This window comes from Dendrobates tinctorius, unplaced genomic scaffold (genome assembly GCF_039654945.1).
Source record: "Dendrobates tinctorius isolate UK_male_01 unplaced genomic scaffold, ASM3965494v1 ptg000179l, whole genome shotgun sequence".
Taxonomy (NCBI): Eukaryota; Metazoa; Chordata; class Amphibia; order Anura; family Dendrobatidae; genus Dendrobates; species Dendrobates tinctorius.
Window position 1 is genome coordinate 2,750,029 of NW_027361846.1, and position 22,452 is coordinate 2,772,480.

Genomic DNA, 22,452 nt, shown 5'->3' on the forward strand with positions numbered 1-22,452 from the left:
TCTCCTGTGTTGTGGTGTGAGGAGAGGAGCCGGATATCAGTGTCTCCTGTGTGTGCTGTGAGGAGAGGAGCCGGATATCAGTGTCTCCTGTGTGTGCTGTGAGGAGAGGAGCCGGATATCAGTGTCTCCTGTGTGGTGTGAGGAGAGGAGCCGGATATCAGCGTCTCCTGTGTGTGCTGTGAGGAGAGGAGCCGGATATCAGCGTCTCCTGTGTGTGGTGTGAGGAGAGGAGCCGGATATCAGCGTCTCCTGTGTTGTGGTGTGAGGAGAGGAGCCGGATATCAGCGTCTCCTGTGTGTGGTGTGAGGAGAGGAGCCGGATATCAGCGTCTCCTGTGTTGTGGTGTGAGGAGAGGAGCCGGATATCAGTGTTTCCTGTGTGTGGTGTGAGGAGAGGAGCCGGATATCAGCGTCTCCTGTGTGTGGTGTGAGGAGAGGAGCCGGATATCAGTGTTTCCTGTGTGTGGTGTGAGGAGAGGATGGATTTAGGGAGGGGGAGGAGCTGTGCAGTCAGTTGCTATAACAACGCAGGCGTGTCAATCATAAAGAACTAGTAAGGGCGTTTATCCACAGTACACGCGCCTGCGCAGAGGACACCTAAAGTGGAGGGGCGAGTTCTCTACTGAGGAGTCACGAGGTTTGCATTCTATGAAAGGGATCACGTGACAAGATTCAGTCACGTGGGATACTTTTTATGGGCGTGTTCTGTTGTGCAGGTGTCATGGGCGCAATAGAGGCGGGGCTTGGTGTGTCCAATCCTCTGTAATGTGGGCGTGTCCTGACAGCTTTGTCGTCCCGCCTGATCCTTTCTTCCCGTCATGCCTTGCGGCAGCAGTCCCTGCTCGGAGCCGTCTCCGTGACTCCGGGGCTGAGCAGGAGGAGGATGAGGATGGCGGCCCGGGGGCGGGCGGAGGTGAGCGGCGGGGCCTGGGTGCTGTCCGCGGCTGTCTGTGCGGTTCTGTCACCGCCGCCTGTATGAGACTGCGGGAGCGTGAGAGCGAGAAGCGGCGGAGACCGGGGAGGGGGAGACCGAGCGGGTAAAGAGGCTGACACGGGGGAGGGGCGTCTGTATATTACACGGGGGAGGGGCGTCTGTATATTACACGGGGGAGGGGCGTCTGTATATTACACGGGGGAGGGGCGTCTGTATATTACACGGGGGAGGGGCGTCTGTATATTACACGGGGGAGGGGCGTCTGTATATTACACGGGGGAGGGGCGTCTGTATATTACACGGGGGGGAGGGGCGTCTGTATATTACACGGGGGAGGGGCGTCTGTATATTACACGGGGGGAGGGGCGTCTGTATATTACACGGGGGGGAGGGGCGTCTGTATATTACACGGGGGAGGGGCGTCTGTATATTACACGGGGGAGGGGCGTCTGTATATTACACGGGGGAGGGGCGTCTGTATATTACACGGGGGAGGGGCGTCTGTATATTACACGGGGGGGAGGAGCGTCTGTATATTACACGGGGGGGAGGGGCGTCTGTATATTACACGGGGGGGAGGGGCGTCTGTATATTACACGGGGGGAGGGGCGTCTGTATATTACACGGGGGGGAGGGGCGTCTGTATATTACACGGGGGGGAGGGGCGTCTGTATATTACACGGGGGGAGGGGCGTCTGTATATTACACGGGGGAGGGGCGTCTGTATATTACACGGGGGAGGGGCGTCTGTATATTACACGGGGGAGGGGCGTCTGTATATTACACGGGGGGAGGGGCGTCTGTATATTACACGGGGGAGGGGCGTCTGTATATTACACGGGGGAGGGGCGTCTGTATATTACACGGGGGAGGGGCGTCTGTATATTACACGGGGGAGGGGCGTCTGTATATTACACGGGGGAGGGGCGTCTGTATATTACACGGGGGAGGGGCGTCTGTATATTACACGGGGGAGGGGCGTCTGTATATTACACGGGGGGAGGGGCGTCTGTATATTACACGGGGGGGAGGGGCGTCTGTATATTACACGGGGGGGAGGGGCGTCTGTATATTACACGGGGGGAGGGGCGTCTGTATATTACACGGGGGGAGGGGCGTCTGTATATTACACGGGGGGGAGGGGCGTCTGTATATTACACGGGGGGGAGGGGCGTCTGTATATTACACGGGGGGGAGGGGCGTCTGTATATTACACGGGGGGAGGGGCGTCTGTATATTACACGGGGGGAGGGGCGTCTGTATATTACACGGGGGGAGGGGCGTCTGTATATTACACGGGGGGGAGGGGCGTCTGTATATTACACGGGGGGGAGGGGCGTCTGTATATTACACGGGGGGGAGGGGCGTCTGTATATTACACGGGGGGGAGGAGCGTCTGTATATTACACGGGGGGGAGGGGCGTCTGTATATTACACGGGGGGGAGGGGCGTCTGTATATTACACGGGGGGAGGGGCGTCTGTATATTACACGGGGGGAGGGGCGTCTGTATGTTACACGGGGGGAGGGGCGTCTGTATGTTACACGGGGGGAGGGGCGTCTGTATGTTACACGGGGGGAGGGGCGTCTGTGTGTTACACGGGGGGGAGGGGCGTCTGTGTGTTACACGGGGGGGAGGGGCGTCTGTGTGTTACACGGGGGGGAGGGGCGTCTGTGTGTTACACGGGGGGGAGGGGCGTCTGTGTGTTACACGGGGGGGAGGGGCGTCTGTGTGTTACACGGGGGGGAGGGGCGTCTGTGTGTTACACGGGGGGGAGGGGCGTCTGTGTGTTACACGGGGGGAGGGGCGTCTGTGTGTTACAGGGGGGGAGGGGCGTCTGTGTGTTACACGGGGGGAGGGGCGTCTGTATAGTACACGGGGGGGAGGGGCGTCTGTGTGTTACACGGGGGGAGGGGCGTCTGTGTGTTACACGGGGGGGAGGGGCGTCTGTGTGTTACACGGGGGGAGGGGCGTCTGTGTTACACGGGGGGAGGGGCGTCTGTGTGTTACACGGGGGGGAGGGGCGTCTGTGTGTTACACGGGGGGGAGGGGCGTCTGTGTGTTACACGGGGGGAGGGGCGTCTGTATAGTACACGGGGGGACGGGCGTCTGTATAGTACACGGGGGAGGGGCGTGTGTATATTATGCGGGGTTGGGGGACCGTCTGTTTTACACGGGGGAAGGTCGTCTGTATATTACACGGGGGAGGGACGTCTGTATATTACACGGGGTTGGGGGACCGTCTGTTTTACACGGGGAAGGGGCGTCAGTATTACACTTGTGATAGTAAACACCTTCTTCTCACCGGTATTCACGGTGGAAAATGAAATGCTAGGTGAAATGCCGAGAGACCAAGAAAACCCGATATTAAGGGTCACCTGTTGTGAATTCTCTCTCTGCCTTCCCTCTGGTGATTACTGATGGTAGTGGAGCTGGTCAGATTGACAGAGGAGTTGCGAGTTCTCTTTCTGGGCTCCCTCTGGTGGTTACTAGCGGTAATGGAGCTGATCTGATTGACAGAGGCTTGCCACCTGATAATGAGGAAGACGATTGGAGATCTGGAGTCTCTGACTGGATTTAAGACCGCTGACTCCATCTATCCCTGCTGGTGATTTTTCCTGCCTCCTGAGGTCTTAGTTTCCGGCTCAGTCCCTGCATGCTCAGCTAAGTGGTTCTTTTGCTATTCTGTTCACATTTGATCTGGTTTTGTCTATTTCAGTTTTGTGCGGGTCAGCCAGCTCCGGCTGAATCATAGAATTGTAGAGTTGGAAGAGACCTCCTGGGCCATCTGGTCCAACCCCCTGCTCAAAGCAGGATTCACTAAATCATCCCAGTCAGATGTCTGTCCATCCTCTGTTTGAAGACTTCCATTGAAGGAGAACTCACCACTTCTCGTGGCAGCCTGTTCCACTCATTGATCACTCTAACTGTCAAAAAGTTTTTTCTAATATCTAATCTGTGTCTCCTCCCATTCAGTTTCATCCCATTGCTTCTAGTCTTTCCTTGTGCAAATGAGAATAAAGTTGATCCTTCTACAATGTGACAGCCCTTTAGATATTTGTAGACAGCTATTAAGTCTCCTCTCAGTCTTCTCTTTTGCAAACTAAACATTCCCAAATCCTGCAACCTTTCCTCATAAGACAGGGTTTGCAGACCGGTCACCATTCTGGTAGCTCTTTTCTGAACTTGCTCCAGTATGTTGATGTCTTTTTTAAAATGTGGTGCCCAAAACTGGACACAATATTCCAGATGAGGTCTGACCAAGGAGGAGTAGAGGGAAATAATTACTTCACGTGATCTAGACTGTATGCTTCTGTTAATATATCCTAGAATTGCATTTGCCTTTTTTGCTGCTGCATCACACTGTTGACTCATATTCAGTCTGTGATCTATTAGTATACCCAAGTCTTTTTCACATGTGCTGTTGCTTAGCCCTATTCCTCCCATTCTATATATGCTTTTTTCATTTTTAGTGCCCAGATGTAGTACTTTGCATTTTTCCCTGTTAAAAACCATTCTGTTAGTTGCTGCCCACTGCTCCAGTTTATTTATATCTTTTTGAATCCTCTCTCTTCTCTAGTATTAGCTATCCCTCCTAGCTTTGTGTCATCAGCAAATTTAATCAGTTTACCCTCAATTCCTTCATCTAAATCGTTGATAAAGATGTTGAACAATACAGGGCCCAGGACAGAGCCCTGTGGTACCCCACTTGAGTCATTCTTCCAACTGGATGTGCAGCCATTTACGACCACTCTTTGGGTCCGATCACTAAGCCAGTTATGAATCCACCTAACAGTTGCCTTGTCCATTCCATACTTAGTCATTTTTTCAATAAGGATTGTATGAGATACTTTGTCAAATGCTTTGCTGAAGTCAAGATATACTATATCTACAGCATTTCCTTGATCCACCCAATCAGTGATTCCGTCATAGAAGGAAATTAAGTTAGTCTTACAAACCCATGCTGACTCTGTTTAATCACTTCATTCTTATCCAGGTACTGACATACATGTTGTTTAATAATTTGTTCAAAGATCTTACCTGGTATAGAAGTCAGACTCACCGGCCTATAGTTGCCTGGGTCCATCTTCTTCCCCTTTTTGAAGATAGGAACAACATTTGCTCTTCTCCAGTCTTCTTGGACTTCTCCTGTTCTCCAAGAATTTTCAAAGATTATGGAGAGGGGTTCAAAAATTTCTTCTGCTATCTCCTTCAGTACTCTGGGGTTTAATTCATCTGGACCTGGAGACTTGAATTCATTTAGGTTAGCTAAGTGTTTCCTCACTATCTTCCTGTTTATAGATATCCTGGATTCTTCTATTCCCTTAATAGGACAGTGAAGAACAGTTGATGTTACATTTCCTTTCTGAGAGAAAACAGATGCAAAATAGGAATTTAAAAGTTCGGCCTTCTCAACATCCTGTCTTACCATTTCATCATTTTCATCCTGTAAAAATCCTATAGCATCTTTGACTTTTCTTTTACTTTTGACATATCCCCAAAATCCTTTATTATTGCTTTTGACATCTCTTGCAAGCCTCAATTCATTGTCAGCTTTAGATAATCTGATTTGTGCCCTGCAGGTTCTGCAGACAGCATTATATTCTTCTTTAGATATGCCTCCCTCTTTCCATTTCATAAACATTTTTTTCTTCCTTTTTAGCATGTGCTTAAGTTCTGTGTTCATCCATCCTGGTTTCCTTAAATGCTTCCTATTCTTCCCTCTTTTTGGAATTGTTAACAATTGCGCTTTGAGAATTTCATTTTTCAAGATTTCCCATCCTTCCTGGACATTTTTGTCTTTAAGGATATCCAGCCATTGGATCCCTCCAATTCTCTTTCTGAATCCCTTAAAATCTGCCTTTCTGAAATCTAACCTTGACTTCTGAGTCTTCACAGGTCTTCCGCCTCTAGTTATCCAAAATTCTAAAATAGCATGGTCGCTGCCTCCTAGGGTCCCAGCCACTTTTACCTCCTCAACCATTTCCTCCCTGTTTATAAGGATTAGATCCAAGGTAGCAGTTCCCCTTGTTTTCTCCCCTACCTTTTGGAAGATAAAGTTGTCAGCAAGAGAGGATAAGAATTTCCTTGACCTGTTAGTTTTGCCTGAGAGAGATTCCCAACAAATGTCAGGATAGTTGAAATCTCCCATGACAACTATGTCATATTTTTTGGAGAACTTGGCCATCTGATGCATAAAGAGTTCATCCATATCTTCAGCTTGCACAGGCGGCCTGTAGTAAATGCCTACAATGGTGTTCTTTCCATTGTTCTGTCCTTGTATTCTTACCCAAACAGTTTCCACAGAACTCCCAGTCTCTGAAGCTTCAATCTCTGTGCAGATATACGCGTTTCTAACATACAATGCGACTCCTCGTTTATCAAGTCTGTTTCTTGCAGATAAGTTGTATCCTTCTAGTCTTGTATTCCAATCATGTGTACAGTCATGGCCAAAAGTTTTGAGAATGACACAAATATTAATTTTTACAAAGTCTACTGCTTCATTTTTTCTAATGGCAATTTGCATATCCTCCAGAATGTTATAAAGAGTGATCAGCTTAACAGCAATTACTTGCAAAGTCAATATTTGCCTAGAAAATTAACTTTATCCCCCAAAACACATTTCAGCATCATTGCAGCCCTGCCTTAAAAGGACCAGCTAACATCGTTTCAGTGATTGCTCCATTAACACAGGTGTGGGTGTTGATGAGGACAGGGCTGGAGATCAATCTGTCATGATTAAGTAAGAATGACACCACTGGACACTTTAAAAGGAGGCTGGTGCTTGGCATCATTGTTTCTCTTCTGTTAACCATGGTTATCTCTAAAGAAACACGCGCAGTCATCATTGCACTGCACAAAAATGGCCTAACAGGGAAGAGTATCGCAGCTAGAAAGATTGCACCTCAGTCAACAATCTATCGCATCATCAAGAACTTCAAGGAGAGAGGTTCCCTTGTTGCCAAAAAGGCTCCAGGGCGTCCAAGAAAGACCAGCAAGCGCCAGCACCGTCTCTTAAAAGTGTTTCGGCTGCGGGATCGGGCTACCAGCAGTGCAGAGCTTGCTCAGGAATGGCAGCAGGCGGGTGTGAGTGCATCTGCACGCACTGTGAGGCGGAGACTCTTGGAGCAAGGCCTGGTCTCAAGGAGGGAAGCAAAGAAGCCACTTCTCTCCAGGAAAAACATCATGGACAGACTGATATTCTGCAAGAGGTACAGGGAGTGGACTGCTGAGGACTGGGGTAAAGTCATTTTCTCTGATGAATCCCCTTTTTGATTGTTTGGGACATCTGGAAAACGGCTTATTCGGAGAAGACCAGGTGAGCGCTACCACCAGTCTTGTCTCATGCCAACTGTCAAGCATCCTGAAACCATTCATGTGTGGGGTGGCTTCTCAGCCAAGGGAATGGGCTCTCTCTCAGTCTTGCCTAAAAACACAGCCATGAATAAAGAATGGTACCAGAATGTCCTCCAAGAGCAACTTCTCCCAACCGTCCAAGAGCAGTTTGGCGATCAACAATGCCTTTTTCAACATGATGGAGCACCGTGCCATAAAGCAAAGGTGATAACTCAATGGCTCAGGGAACAAAACATAGAGATTTTGGGACCATGGCCTGGAAACTCCCCAGATCTTAATCCCATTGAGAACTTGTGGTCAATCATCAAGAGACGGGTGGACAAACAAAAACCTTCAAATTCAGACAAAATAAAAGCATTGATTTTGCAAGAATGGACTGCTATCAGTCAGGATTTGATCCAGAAGTTGATTGAGAACATGCCAGGGAGAATTGCTGAGGTCCTGAAGAAGAAGGGTCAACACTGCAAATATTGACTTGCTGCATTAACTCATTCTAACTGTCAATATAACCTTCTGTTACTCATAATATGATTGCAATTATATTTCTGTATGTGATAAAAACATCTGACAAACACACATAAAAACCAGAGGCAGCAGATCATGTGAAAATATAATATTTGTGTCATTCTCTAAACTTTTGGCCATGACTGTATTGTCCCACCAAGTTTCAGTGATTCCAATGACATCATATTTCTTTTCCTGTGTTAGTAGTTCCAATTCTCCTTGTTTGTTGCCCATGCTTTGTGCATTAGTATAGAAACATTTTAGTTTGTGATTGGTTTCTCTTTCTCCAATATTTTTATTAATTAGATTCTTTTGTCTCTGTTCTTCCTTTCCACTTCTAATAGCAGAGTTCTCAATAGCATTTGTCAGGTGTATGGCTTTTTCTGGTCTTTTGCTTCCCTTCCCATGTTGTTCTAGTTTAAAGCTCTCCTTACAAGTGTAGCAAGGCGACTTCCAAATACATGCTTTCCAGTCTTCGTAAGGTGCACCCCATCTCTAGCAAGTAGTCCATCGTATAAGTAGTTCACTCCGTGATCCAGAAATCCAAATCGTTGCTGACGGCACCATCGACGTAGCCAGTTGTTCACCTGCAGAATCTTATTCCACCTCCTTGTTCCATGGCCATCCACTGGGAGGATGGAAGAGAAGACCACCTGCGCTCCCAGTTCTTTCACTTTCTTGCCTAAGTCTTCAAAGTCTCTGCAGATGATTTCCAGGTCGTTTCTTGCGGTGTCATTTGTCCCCACATGTAGTAGCAGGAATGGGTAGTCATCTGTAGGTCTGAAGAGTCCTGATATCCTGTTAGACACATCTTTAATTTTTGCACCTGGAAGACAGCACATTTCTCTTGAGGTTATATCCGGTCTGCAGATAGCGGCCTCTGTTCCTCTCAGCAGGGAATCCCCCATGACCACCACTCTCCGTTTCTTCTTCACAACATTTTTCTTTCTCCATCCAGGAGGACTCTGAAGGCGTACAAGGTTGCTGTTTGTCGGCAAAGTCTTATCCTGATGTATTTCTTCATCGTTTTCCTGCGTGAGAGCCTGGTACTGGTTCCTGAGCAGTATGGGTGCTGACTGCCTCCTGATCCTCCTGCTTCTCTGGGTCACATGTCTCCATTCCTCTGTTTCTTCAGGTGCACTTCGAATTTCTTCTCTTTCTGTAACATGAAGAGATAATTCTGCTCTGTCCAAGAACTCTTCACCTTCCTTAATGATCTTCAACGTAGCTAACCTCTCTTCGAGATTTTGCAACTTTTCCTCCAACAGGGACACAAGCTTGCATTTGTGGCATGTGAAGTTTGGCTTTTCCGCTGGGGCTGTGCTGAATCTCCATCCTTATGTTACTGCTTGTGCCAGTATGTTTTTGTCCCTTATTAGATTGGCCTCTTTTTGCTTTCAGAATATACCAGAATGCTGATATAGTGGGAGAAGTCGTGTGACTTTAGTATTTTTTTGCATCAGACGTGTTGGACTTTTTGCAGGGTTTTTTGTGTGATTGCACACGGTGTGTTTCCTGTCCTGTCTAGTCAGTGTGGGCCCCATCGTTTGCTCAGCCTATTTTCCTGCCTGCGTTTGTGTTTTCATCTTGTCTCACCGACATATGTTTGGGGGCTGTCTATTGCTTTGGGGTGTGCTCCGGGGCAGTTTAGATTTCCCCTTTCTTGCTTTAGGCTTATGTAGTTCTCCGGCTGTGTCGAGGCATCTAGAATCATTTTAGGTACGCTCCACGGCTACTGCTAGTTGTGTGGATAGGATCAGGGGTCTGCATCCGCTTAGTTACCAACCTCTCTGGTATTCTGTGGCTTAGCCTGGGCCTGCTCTCCTCCTCGGTGACCCAATCAAAACAGTCACCAAACTAACCAAAGAAGAGGGGCGAAACCGGCTAAATAAGATTACAATAGATGAATCTCCGGGTCCGGATGGCATACACCCACGAGTGCTAAGAGAACTAAGGAATGTAATAGACAAGCCATTATTTCTTATATTTAGGGACTCTATAGCGACGGGGTCTGTTCCACAGGACTGGCGCATAGCAAATGTGGTACCATTATTCAAAAAGGCTCTAGAAGTGACCTGGAAATTATAGGCCAGTAAGTCTAACCTCTATTGTTGGTGAGATATGTGAAGGGTTTCTGAGGGATGTTATTCTGGATGATCTCACTGAGAATAACTGTGTAACGCCATATCAGCATGGGTTTATGAGGAATAGCTCCTGTCACACCAATCTAATCCGCTTTTATGAAGAGGTAAGCTATAGCCTGGACCAAGGTGAGTTATTGGATGTGGTAGATCTTGATTTTTCCAAAGCGTTTGATACCGTGCCACACAAGAGGTTGGTACACAGAATGAGAATGCTGGGTCTGGGGGAAAATGTGTGTAAATGGGTAAGTAACTGGCTGAGTGATAGAAAGCAGAGGGGGGTTATAAATGGTATATTCTCTAACTGGGTCGCTGTGACCAGTGGGGACCGCAGGGGTCGGTGTTGGGACTTCTTCTCTTCAACATATTTATTAACGATCTAGTAGAAGGTTTACACAGTAAAATATCGGTATTTTCAGATGATACAAAACGACGTAAAGCAGTCAGTACAAGAGAGGATAGTATTCTGCTACAGATGGATCTGGATAAGTTGGAAACCCTAACCATGACATACAAAGCCATCCACAACCTGTCTCCTCCATACATCTGTGACATTGTTTCTAGGTACCTACCCGCACACAACCTTCGATTATCTCAAGATCTTCTTCTCTACTCCCCCCTTATCTCCTCTTCCCACAACCGCATACAAGACTTCTCCCGTGCTTCCCCCATACTCTGGAACTCTCTGCCGCAACACATCAGACTCTCACCATCAACGGAAACCTTCAAGAAGAACCTGAAGACCCACCTGTTCCAACAAGCCTACAGCCTGCAATGATCCTCAGTCTACTGAACCACTGCATGACCTGCTCAACCCTCTCCTACTGTATCCTCACCCTCCCTGTAGACTGTGAGCCCTCGCAGGCAGGGTCCCCTCTCCTTTATGTACTTGTGCGTCCCTTGTCTTACACTTGTTTATTATTCTTGTATATATTACACTTGTCTATAATTCCCCTTTTGACATGTAAAGTGCCATGGAATAAATGGCGCTATATAAATGCATAATAATAATAACTTGGGCCGAAAGGTGGCAGATGGGGTTTAACAATGATAAATGTAAGGTTATACACATGGGAAGAAGGAATCAATATCACCATTACACACTGAACGGGAAACCACTGGGTAAATCTGACATGGAGAAGGACTTGCAGATCCTAGTTAATGATAAACTTATCTGGAGCAGCCAGTGCCAGGCAATGGCTGCCAAGGGAAACAGGATCATGGGGTGCATTAAAAGAGGTCTGGATACACATTATGAGAGCTGTTATGAATAGGTCACCGAGGAGGATGGCAGGAATAGGCTAGGCCACCAGGAAACCAGAAAGGTTGGCAACTCAGCGATTGCAGACCCCTAATCCTAACAACACAACTAGCCCCAGAAGGAGCAAGCTGAACCCTCACAGCAAAGCAGAAAGAGGCAAAACCAGATCAGATTCCAGCGATTAGCAAATGAACAACTTAACTGAAAAATGCAGGATCAGGCAGGAGACAGCAGACCTCAAAATGCACAGGAAGAAACAATCACCAGCAGCAACCGAGGGAAGTCTGCTCACTTATATCCTCCCAGTCAGTAACCCCTGATTTCCAACTGTCGTCAGTTGGCAGACTTCTGTCAACCCGGCCAGCTCCACTACCCACAGTAACCACCAGAGGGAGCCCCGACTCAGAAGTCAGATCAAGAGAATTCACAACAGAGAGCATTATACTGCCTCTATACAAATCCCTGGTTACACCATACATGGAGGACTGTGTACAGTTTTGGGCACCGGTGCTCAGGAAGGATATAATGGAACTAGAGAGAGTACAAAGGAGGGCAACAAAATTACTAAAGGGGATGGGGGAACTACAATACCCAGAGAGATTAGTAAAATTAGGATTATTTACTCTAGAAAAAAGACGACTGAGGGGCGATCTAATAACCATGTATAGGTATATAAGGGGACAATACAAATATCTCTCCGAGGATCTGTTTACACCAAGGAAGGTGACGGTCACAAGGGGGCATTCTCTGCGTCTGGAGGGGAGAAGGTTTCTCCACCAACATAGAAGAGGATTCTTTACTGTTAGGGCAGTGAGAATCTGGAATTCCCTGCCTGAGGAGGTGGTGATGGCGAACCCAGTCGAGGGGTTCAGGAGAGGCCTGGATGTCTTTCTGGAGCGTAACAATATTGTATCTTACAGTGATTAGGTTCTTTAGAAGGACGGAGATCTGGGGATTTATTCTGACGGGAATATAGGCTGAACTGGATGGACACAGGGCTTTTTTCGGCCTTGCTTAAGGTTGGTCGAACGTAACATGTTGCATTTTGTTGTGGTCGCTGCAGCGTCAAAACGACACATGCGGAGGCATCCACATACTTTCGCATGGCCTGTGTACCCAATTTTAAAGATAGGGTACTCAGGACGCATGCCGACGTAGGTGGAGCTGAATGGAAGAGGTGCGGCAGTGGGTGAGGCTTAACGGAGGAACTACGCAGCCCTCCGCTGCTCTGCCCAACGCTAGTGTGAAATCAGCCTTGCTATGTTATATTACCCATGTGATATTACATGGAAGGAATTTCTGCATGACACGTGTGATAGTACACGGGGAGTGTTTCTATTACACAAGTAATATTTCACAAGGGAGTGTCTGTATTGCAGGAGTGATATGTATTAACAGTAACATAGTTATTAAGGTTGAAGGGAGACTTTAAGTCCATCTAGTTCAACCCATATCCTATCCTAACTTGCCCTAACATGTTGATCCAGAGGAAGGCAAAAAAACCCCATGTGGCAAACAGTAAGCTTCACATTGGGGAAAAAAATTCCTTCCCGACTCCACATACGGCAACCAGACTAGCTCCCTGGATCAACGCAATATTAAGGAGACTAGTGTATATACCCTGTAATATTATACTTTCCAAGAAAGGCGTCCAGTCCCTTCTTACATGTTAGTAGGGAATCACTCATTACATCATATGGCAGAGAGTTCCATAGTCTCACTGCTCTTACAGTAAAGAATCCGCGTCTGTGAGTGTTCTTAAACCTTCTTTCCTCCAGACGTAGAGGATGCCCCCTTGTCCCCGGCACAGGTCTAAGAGTAAAAAGATCATTAGAAAGGTCTTTGTACTGTCCCCGCATATATTTACACATTGTAATAATATCACCCCTAAGAATAACCCCAAGTGTAATAACCTGTCTTGGTATTGCAGACCCCCCAGTTCCCTAATATCCTTGGTCGCTCTTCTCTGCACCCGCTCCAGTTCAGCTATGTCTTTCTTATACACCGGAGACCAGAACTGTACACAGTATTCTAAGTGTGGTCGCACTAGTGACTTATAGAGAGGTAACATTATGTTCTCCTCAGGAGCATCTCTGCCTCTTTTAATGCATCCCATTATTTTATTTGCCTTTGCAGCAGCTGCCTGACACTGGCCACTAAATGTGAGTTTGTCGTCCACCCATACACCCAGGTCTTTTTCAGTGACAGTTTTGCCCAGTGTTTTACAATTAAGCACATAATTATACAACTTGTTCGTTCTACCCAAGTGCATGACCTTACATTTATCCCCATTACAGATCATTTGCCATTTATCAGCCCAAGCTTCTAGTTTACATAAATCCTCCTGTAATATAAAATTGTCCTCCTCTGTATTGATTACCCTGCAGAGTTTAGTGTCATCTGCCAATATTGAAATTCTACTCTCTATGCCCCCTACAAGGTGATTAATAAATGTTAAAAAGAAGCGGGCCCAAAACTGACCCCTGCGGTAGCCAATACTGAGCCCTGCGATACCTAATACTGACCCCTGTGGTACCCCACTGCTAACCGTGACCCAGTCCGAGTGTGCTCCATTAATAACCACCCTTTGTTTCCTATCCCTGATCCAGCTCTTAACCCACCTACACATATTTTCCCCTATCCCCATTGTTCTCATTTTATGTATCAGCCTTTTGTGTGGCACCGTATCAAAAGCTTTTGAAAAGTCCATGTACACCACGTCCACTGCATTCCCTTGGTCCAGTTCGGAACTTACCTCTTCATAAAAGCTTATCAGATTAGTCTAGCAGGAACGGTCCCTAGTAAACCCATGTTGATATTGGGTCATGAGGTTCTTCTTCTCCAGATACTCCAGTAGAGTATCTCTTAGAAAACCCTCCAGGATTTTACTCACAGTCGAGGTTAAGCTCACTGCCTATAATTTCCAAGTTCAGTTTTTGTCCCCTTTTTGAATATTGGCCCCATATTGGGGTGTATCCCATCCGGGCCCGGGGATTTGTCAATTTTAGTGATTTTTAGACGCCGCCCTACTTCCTTCTGGGTTAAGCAGGTGACATTTAACGGAGAATTTTTATCCCTGATCATGTTATCCGTCATGGGATTTTCCTGTGTAAATCCTGTTGATAAAGTCATTTAGCATATTGGCTTTTTCCTCATCCACCATTTCACCCAGACTATTATTAAGGGGGCCAACACTATCATTTTTTAGTTTCTTACTATTTATGTAGTATAGAATATTTTGGGATTATTTTTACTTTCTCTGGCAATGAGTCTCTCTGTCTCGATCTTTGCTGCCTTGATTTGCTTTTTACAGAATGTATGTAATCTTCTGTAGTTAATGCCTCATCACTCCTTACTTGCTGTAATTCTCTGCTTTCTTTCTGTCCCTTATTGCTTACAGCTCTATTTAGCCATAGTGGTCTCCTCCTATTTCTCGCAGGTTTATTCCCATACGGTATATATTGTGCACAGCTCCTATTCAGGAGGAGAATAAACGTCTCCCATTGTCTTTGTGTATTTTTATGTCTCAGGATATCGTCCCAGTTATTGCACCAAGATCATCTCTCATCCGTTGGAAATTTGCCTTCCTGAAGTTTAGTGTCCTTGTAACACAGACTTGGGCAAGGGGCGGGCCCGCCCACTGCCTCTGACCGGCCCGCGGAGAGGTCCGGGACTTCTCCAGATCCAGCTTTCCTCATGAATCATTCATGCAGAAAGCAGAGGAGTCCCGGCAGACACGGCGGTGAGCGGGGCGGACCCCTACCTCCTGAGAGCGGCACAGAAACATTGCCTCCAGCGCACCGCCCACACACCAGACCTGCGGCGCTGACTGGTCGCGGCTGGAGGGGGCGTGGTCAGAGAGGGCTGCGTAGATGCCGCTTGCAGCCGTATACATCACACCACGCCTCCAACTCTGTGCTAGAACGTGCGGCGTGGAGGCGTGGTGTGATCTATACTGCTGCAAGCAGACCAGTGACACTGTGGTGCAGCGTAAGGCTAGTATCAATGACTTTACACTTGGTCTGGACTGGGGGTTTCCGTCAGGCCGGGGTCTGGGACTCTGGGTAGGGTGGTCAGCGCCTAATAAAGCCCCTCTGAGCTGTACAGGAGTGGTACACAGACACCACTTCCTCCCCTGCAGCGGCCACGTTCTTCTGAGACTCCCATTGGAAGAATGAGGCAAGGTTACAGCCCTTAAATATGTCGGCTAAAAAGAGAACAATTGATGCAGAATGCAGAGTTTGTAACAAGGAATGAGCCAAAGGTGACGCTGTGGGCTTAGCTTGTGGTCCTCCATATATTCATTGTATTGTAAATCTTTGCATTCTTTACCATTAGAGTTGAGCGATACCAGCCGATACTTGAAAATATCGGATCGGAATGGATCGGCCGATCTTAAAAAAAAGTATCGGTATCGCCGATTCCGATACCGGGAACCAATGCAAGTCAATGGGGCCAAAATATCGGAATTAAAAAAAAACCTTTCTTTCCTTGTAGGTTAATTCTACATGAAGAAAAACAACTAAGAATAATGTAGAATGTATTGTGGGAGGTGGAGGAGACATTAAAGCCATAGAGGTTTAGCCCAATCAAATGGAATAGCAGGAATTAAACTTTTTTTTTTAAAGATGTTAGGAGTTACAAAGATATTGACTATGTTAGCCTCATTTATATTTTGACAGACATGTATGTCTTCTTCTTCTACTTCCTTTTTTTACATTCTTCTTCTTCTTCTTCTACTTCCTTTTTTTACATTCTTCTTCTTCTTCTTCTACTTCCTTTTTTTACATTCTTCTTCTTATTCCTTTTTTTACATTCTTCTTCTTCTTCTTCTTCTACTTCCTTTTTTTACATTCTTCTTCTTCTTCTTCTTCTTCTTCTTCTTCTTCTTCTTCTTCTTCTTCTTCTTCTTCTTCTTCTTCTTCTTCTTCTTCTTCTTCTTCTTCTTCCTTTTCTTACATTCTTCATATTCTTCTTATTCAACAATTATTATTCTACATATTCAGCTTCTTCATCTTCTTCCTATTCTTCTTCATCATATTCTTGTTTGTGTCAGGCATTCCTGTAGTTGTTATCTAGAAAAGTTAGAAGTTTACACCTTCCGTTCTGCCTGTCACAAAAGATTTACAACAGGATTTGTCCGCGTTCAGTTTGGCCTGCAGAAGCAGGCCTTTTCCAGGGGCACCACGAGGAGGAACGGACTCACCCCCATACACTGCTTAGTCTTCTTCTGCTTATAAATAAGATAATATCATTTGCTCAGAGTATTAGTCTTATGCTTAATGTTCTTCTGCTTTGTTTTTTTTATGCTTCTTTGTCTTCTCTCTCTTGTTGTTCTGCATCTTGGTGGTTGTCTTCCTGTTCTTTGTCCTCTTGAACCAGCTGACGGTACTGGCACCCGGAGGGGCAGCAGAAGGAACAAGAGCCAATGGCACTACCGAGGACCAGCTGACGGTGCTGGAACCCGGTTACTAAGCAGGAGGTACCTGTGCTACAAAGCACTACCAAGGACCAGCAGACGTTGCCGGAACTCGGATACCGAGATGGAGGCACCTAGGCCAAAGGCTCTGACGAGAACCAGCTGACGGTGCTGGAACCCGGAGGGGTAGCATAAGCTGCAAGAGCAAATGGAAATAGCGAGGACCAGCTGACAGTGCTGGCACCCGGAGGGGCAGCAGAAGGAATAAGAGCCAATGGCACAACCGAGGACCAGCTGACGGTGCTGGAACCCGGTTACTAAGCAGGAGGTACCTGTGCTACAAAGCACTACCAAGGACCAGCAGACGTTGCTGGAACTCGGATACCGAGATGGAGGCACCTAGGCCAAAGGCTCTGATGAGAACCAGCTGACGGTGCTGGAACCCGGAGGGGTATCAGAAGTTACCCCTGAAAAGCAAAGTTGGCATGCCGCAAGCTGGCCGCAGTTACCGAATCACACAGTCCTACAGGGGGTGCTTGTCCTACTGGCACTATGGAACAAACCTTTCTTACCAGAACCCGCAGTCCACATAGGAAGCACCTAAACTGCTGGCACCCTAGCCTCGGCTAACCCAACCGCAACACGACATGGCAACTTGGGGTGGCAAACTGACATTGACACTTCCCGGAAACAGCAGGCAGGGCTGGAACCAAGCTGGGCAGGAGGGAGTACCCGTGCCAAAGTCAGTTATGAGCAGCAACTGGCGATGTTGGAGCCCAGGACAAGCACTTAGCAGGCTGAGGCCTGATGTGCTGTCAATTGGGAGGCAGCAGGACAGATTGCCATCAAAACAGCAGGGGAACAGCTGACGTTACTGAACCCCACAAACACAGGAGCTAGTGTTTTACTCTGTGAAGACGGCACTTCCGAGCAACAACTGGCTGTGTTGAAGCCCAGGGACAAGCACGGAGCAGGCTTAGGCTGCATTGAAGAAATTTTAAGATCGGTTGTAGACTACTAATTTGAACCAAGCTCCACTTAGGCCTGTGGATTCACTGATTTTCGTATTTCCCCTGTCCTCCAACCCCGCCAGTTACAGCTCCGAAGTGGCGTCTGCACAATCCACACTTGTTCCTGTGTTACAGGTGTTCAGTCCGGTCAGTTAATCCCCTGATGTGTGTCCGGCAATGTCGCCTGCTCTGTCCACATTCCGATAATGGGAATGTGGACAGAGCAGGCGACATTGCCGGACACACATCAGGGGATTAACTGATCGGACTGAACACCTGTAACACAGGAACAAGTGTGGATTGTGCAGACGCCACTTCGGAGCTGTAACTGGCAGGGTTGGAGGACAGGGGAAATACGAGAGACAGTGGAGCCACAGGCCTAATTGGAGCACGGTTAAAAATCAGTAGTGGTACGACTGTGTAGGCAGCAGGAGACTTTGCCATCCACACAGCAGGGGATCAGCTGACATTACTGAACCCCACTGAGACACGGGAGCAAGTATCTCTTTCCGTGTGGACGGCACTTCCGAACTACAACTGGCTGTGTTGAAGCCCAGGAAATAGGAGGGTGTAGGCAGAGGCCTACTGTATTTTGAATGAGTTTACAGCAGGAGAGACTGCCATCCACAAAGCAGGGGATCAGCTGACGTTACTGAACCCCACTGAGACACGGGAGCAAGTATCTCTTTCCGTGTGGACGGCACTTCCGAACTACAACTGGCTGTGTTGAAGCCCAGGAAATAGGAGGGTGTAGGCAGAGGCCTACTGAATTTTGAATGAGGTGACAGCAGGAGAGACTGCCATCCACACAGCAGGGGATCAGCTGACGTTACTGAACCCCACTGAGACACGGGAGCAAGTGTCTCTTTCCGTGTGGACGGCACTTCCGAACTACAACTGGCTGTGTTGAAGCCCAGGAAATAGGAGGGTGTAGGCAGAGGCCTACTGTATTTTGAATGAGTTTACAGCAGGAGAGACTGCCATCCACACAGCAGGGGATCAGCTGACGTTACTGAACCCCACTGAGACACGGGAGCAAGTATCTCTTTCCGTGTGGACGGCACTTCCGAACTACAACTGGCTGTGTTGAAGCCCAGGAAATAGGAGGGTGTAGGCAGAGGCCTACTGAATTTTGAATGAGGTGACAGCAGGAGAGACTGCCATCCACACAGCAGGGGATCAGCTGACGTTACTGAACCCCACTGAGACACGGGAGCAAGTGTCTCTTTCCGTGTGGACGGCACTTCCGAACTACAACTGGCTGTGTTGAAGCCCAGGAAATAGGAGGGTGTAGGCAGAGGCCTACTGTATTTTGAATGAGTTTACAGCAGGAGAGACTGCCATCCACACAGCAGGGGATCAGCTGACGTTACTGAACCCCACTGAGACACGGGAGCAAGTGTCTCTTTCCGTGTGGACGGCACTTCCGAACTACAACTGGCTGTGTTGAAGCCCAGGAAATAGGAGGGTGTAGGCAGAGGCCTACTGTATTTTGAATGAGTTTACAGCAGGAGAGACTGCCATCCACACAGCAGGGGATCAGCTGACGTTACTGAACCCCACTGAGACACGGGAGCAAGTATCTCTTTCCGTGTGGACGGCACTTCCGAACTACAACTGGCTGTGTTGAAGCCCAGGAAATAGGAGGGTGTAGGCAGAGGCCTACTGAATTTTGAATGAGGTGACAGCAGGAGAGACTGCCATCCACACAGCAGGGGATCAGCTGACGTTACTGAACCCCACTGAGACACGGGAGCAAGTATCTCTTTCCGTGTGGACGGCACTTCCGAACTACAACTGGCTGTGTTGAAGCCCAGGAAATAGGAGGGTGTAGGCAGAGGCCTACTGAATTTTGAATGAGGTGACAGCAGGAGAGACTGCCATCCACACAGCAGGGGATCAGCTGACGTTACTGAACCCCACTGAGACACGGGAGCAAGTGTCTCTTTCCGTGTGGACGGCACTTCCGAACTACAACTGGCTGTGTTGAAGCCCAGGAAATAGGAGGGTGTAGGCAGAGGCCTACTGTATTTTGAATGAGTTTACAGCAGGAGAGACTGCCATCCACACAGCAGGGGATCAGCTGACGTTACTGAACCCCACTGAGACACGGGAGCAAGTATCTCTTTCCGTGTGGACGGCACTTCCGAACTACAACTGGCTGTGTTGAAGCCCAGGAAATAGGAGGGTGTAGGCAGAGGCCTACTGAATTTTGAATGAGGTGACAGCAGGAGAGACTGCCATCCACACAGCAGGGGATCAGCTGACGTTACTGAACCCCACTGAGACACGGGAGCAAGTATCTCTTTCCGTGTGGACGGCACTTCCGAACTACAACTGGCTGTGTTGAAGCCCAGGAAATAGGAGGGTGTAGGCAGAGGCCTACTGTATTTTGAATGAGTTTACAGCAGGAGAGACTGCCATCCACACAGCAGGGGATCAGCTGACGTTACTGAACCCCACTGAGACACGGGAGCAAGTGTCTCTTTCCGTGTGGACGGCACTTCCGAACTACAACTGGCTGTGTTGAAGCCCAGGAAATAGGAGGGTGTAGGCAGAGGCCTACTGTATTTTGAATGAGTTTACAGCAGGAGAGACTGCCATCCACACAGCAGGGGATCAGCTGACGTTACTGAACCCCACTGAGACACGGGAGCAAGTATCTCTTTCCGTGTGGACGGCACTTCCGAACTACAACTGGCTGTGTTGAAGCCCAGGAAATAGGAGGGTGTAGGCAGAGGCCTACTGTATTTTGAATGAGTTTACAGCAGGAGAGACTGCCATCCACACAGCAGGGGATCAGCTGACGTTACTGAACCCCACTGAGACACGGGAGCAAGTGTCTCTTTCCGTGTGGACGGCACTTCCGAACTACAACTGGCTGTGTTGAAGCCCAGGAAATAGGAGGGTGTAGGCAGAGGCCTACTGTATTTTGAATGAGTTTACAGCAGGAGAGACTGCCATCCACACAGCAGGGGATCAGCTGACGTTACTGAACCCCACTGAGACACGGGAGCAAGTATCTCTTTCCGTGTGGACGGCACTTCCGAACTACAACTGGCTGTGTTGAAGCCCAGGAAATAGGAGGGTGTAGGCAGAGGCCTACTGAATTTTGAATGAGGTGACAGCAGGAGAGACTGCCATCCACACAGCAGGGGATCAGCTGACGTTACTGAACCCCACTGAGACACGGGAGCAAGTATCTCTTTCCGTGTGGACGGCACTTCCGAACTACAACTGGCTGTGTTGAAGCCCAGGAAATAGGAGGGTGTAGGCAGAGGCCTACTGAATTTTGAATGAGGTGACAGCAGGAGAGACTGCCATCCACACAGCAGGGGATCAGCTGACGTTACTGAACCCCACTGAGACACGGGAGCAAGTGTCTCTTTCCGTGTGGACGGCACTTCCGAACTACAACTGGCTGTGTTGAAGCCCAGGAAATAGGAGGGTGTAGGCAGAGGCCTACTGTATTTTGAATGAGTTTACAGCAGGAGAGACTGCCATCCACACAGCAGGGGATCAGCTGACGTTACTGAACCCCACTGAGACACGGGAGCAAGTATCTCTTTCCGTGTGGACGGCACTTCCGAACTACAACTGGCTGTGTTGAAGCCCAGGAAATAGGAGGGTGTAGGCAGAGGCCTACTGTATTTTGAATGAGTTTACAGCAGGAGAGACTGCCATCCACACAGCAGGGGATCAGCTGACGTTACTGAACCCCACTGAGACACGGGAGCAAGTATCTCTTTCCGTGTGGACGGCACTTCCGAACTACAACTGGCTGTGTTGAAGCCCAGGAAATAGGAGGGTGTAGGCAGAGGCCTACTGTATTTTGAATGAGTTTACAGCAGGAGAGACTGCCATCCACACAGCAGGGGATCAGCTGACGTTACTGAACCCCACTGAGACACGGGAGCAAGTGTCTCTTTCCGTGTGGACGGCACTTCCGAACTACAACTGGCTGTGTTGAAGCCCAGGAAATAGGAGGGTGTAGGCAGAGGCCTACTGTATTTTGAATGAGTTTACAGCAGGAGAGACTGCCATCCACACAGCAGGGGATCAGCTGACGTTACTGAACCCCACTGAGACACGGGAGCAAGTATCTCTTTCCGTGTGGACGGCACTTCCGAACTACAACTGGCTGTGTTGAAGCCCAGGAAATAGGAGGGTGTAGGCAGAGGCCTACTGTATTTTGAATGAGTTTACAGCAGGAGAGACTGCCATCCACACAGCAGGGGATCAGCTGACGTTACTGAACCCCACTGAGACACGGGAGCAAGTATCTCTTTCCGTGTGGACGGCACTTCCGAACTACAACTGGCTGTGTTGAAGCCCAGGAAATAGGAGGGTGTAGGCAGAGGCCTACTGTCTTTGTAATGCGGAGACAGCAGGAGAGACTGCCATCTCCACAGCAGGGGAACAGCTGGCAGTGCTGAACCCCACTAACACTTGAACGAATGTGTTTGGCTCTGTGGAGACGACACTTCTGAACACCAACTGACGCTGTTGGAGCCCAGGATTAGGCGAGGAGCAGGCTGGGGCCTACTGGATTTTGGCAGGTGAAGGCAGCAGGAGACTTGCCATCTCCACAGCAGGGGAACAGCTGGCAGTGCTGAACCCCACTAACACTTGAACGAATGTGTTTGGTTCTGTGGAGACGACACTTCTGAACACCAACTGACGCTGTTGGAGCCCAGGATTAGGCGAGGAGCAGGCTGGGGCCTACTGGATTTTGGCAGGTGAATGCAGCAGGAGACTTGCCATCTCCACAGCAGGGGAACAGCTGGCAGTGCTGAACCCCACTAACACTTGAACGAACGTGTTTGG

At 48.4% G+C, this 22,452-nt stretch overlaps 1 protein-coding gene across 1 annotated transcript in view; it reads left to right on the plus strand.

The window, feature by feature from the left end:
• The first annotated feature begins 740 nt into the window (after positions 1 to 740).
• The window catches only part of LOC141054855 (uncharacterized), a 58,171-nt gene continuing 36,459 nt past the window's right edge, over positions 741 to 22,452 (plus strand). The window contains exon 1 of the mRNA XM_073551728.1: positions 741 to 912. Coding sequence (XP_073407829.1) covers positions 883 to 912 — 30 coding nt within the window. The 5' untranslated portion in view covers positions 741 to 882. The remainder of the gene's footprint in view (positions 913 to 22,452) is intronic.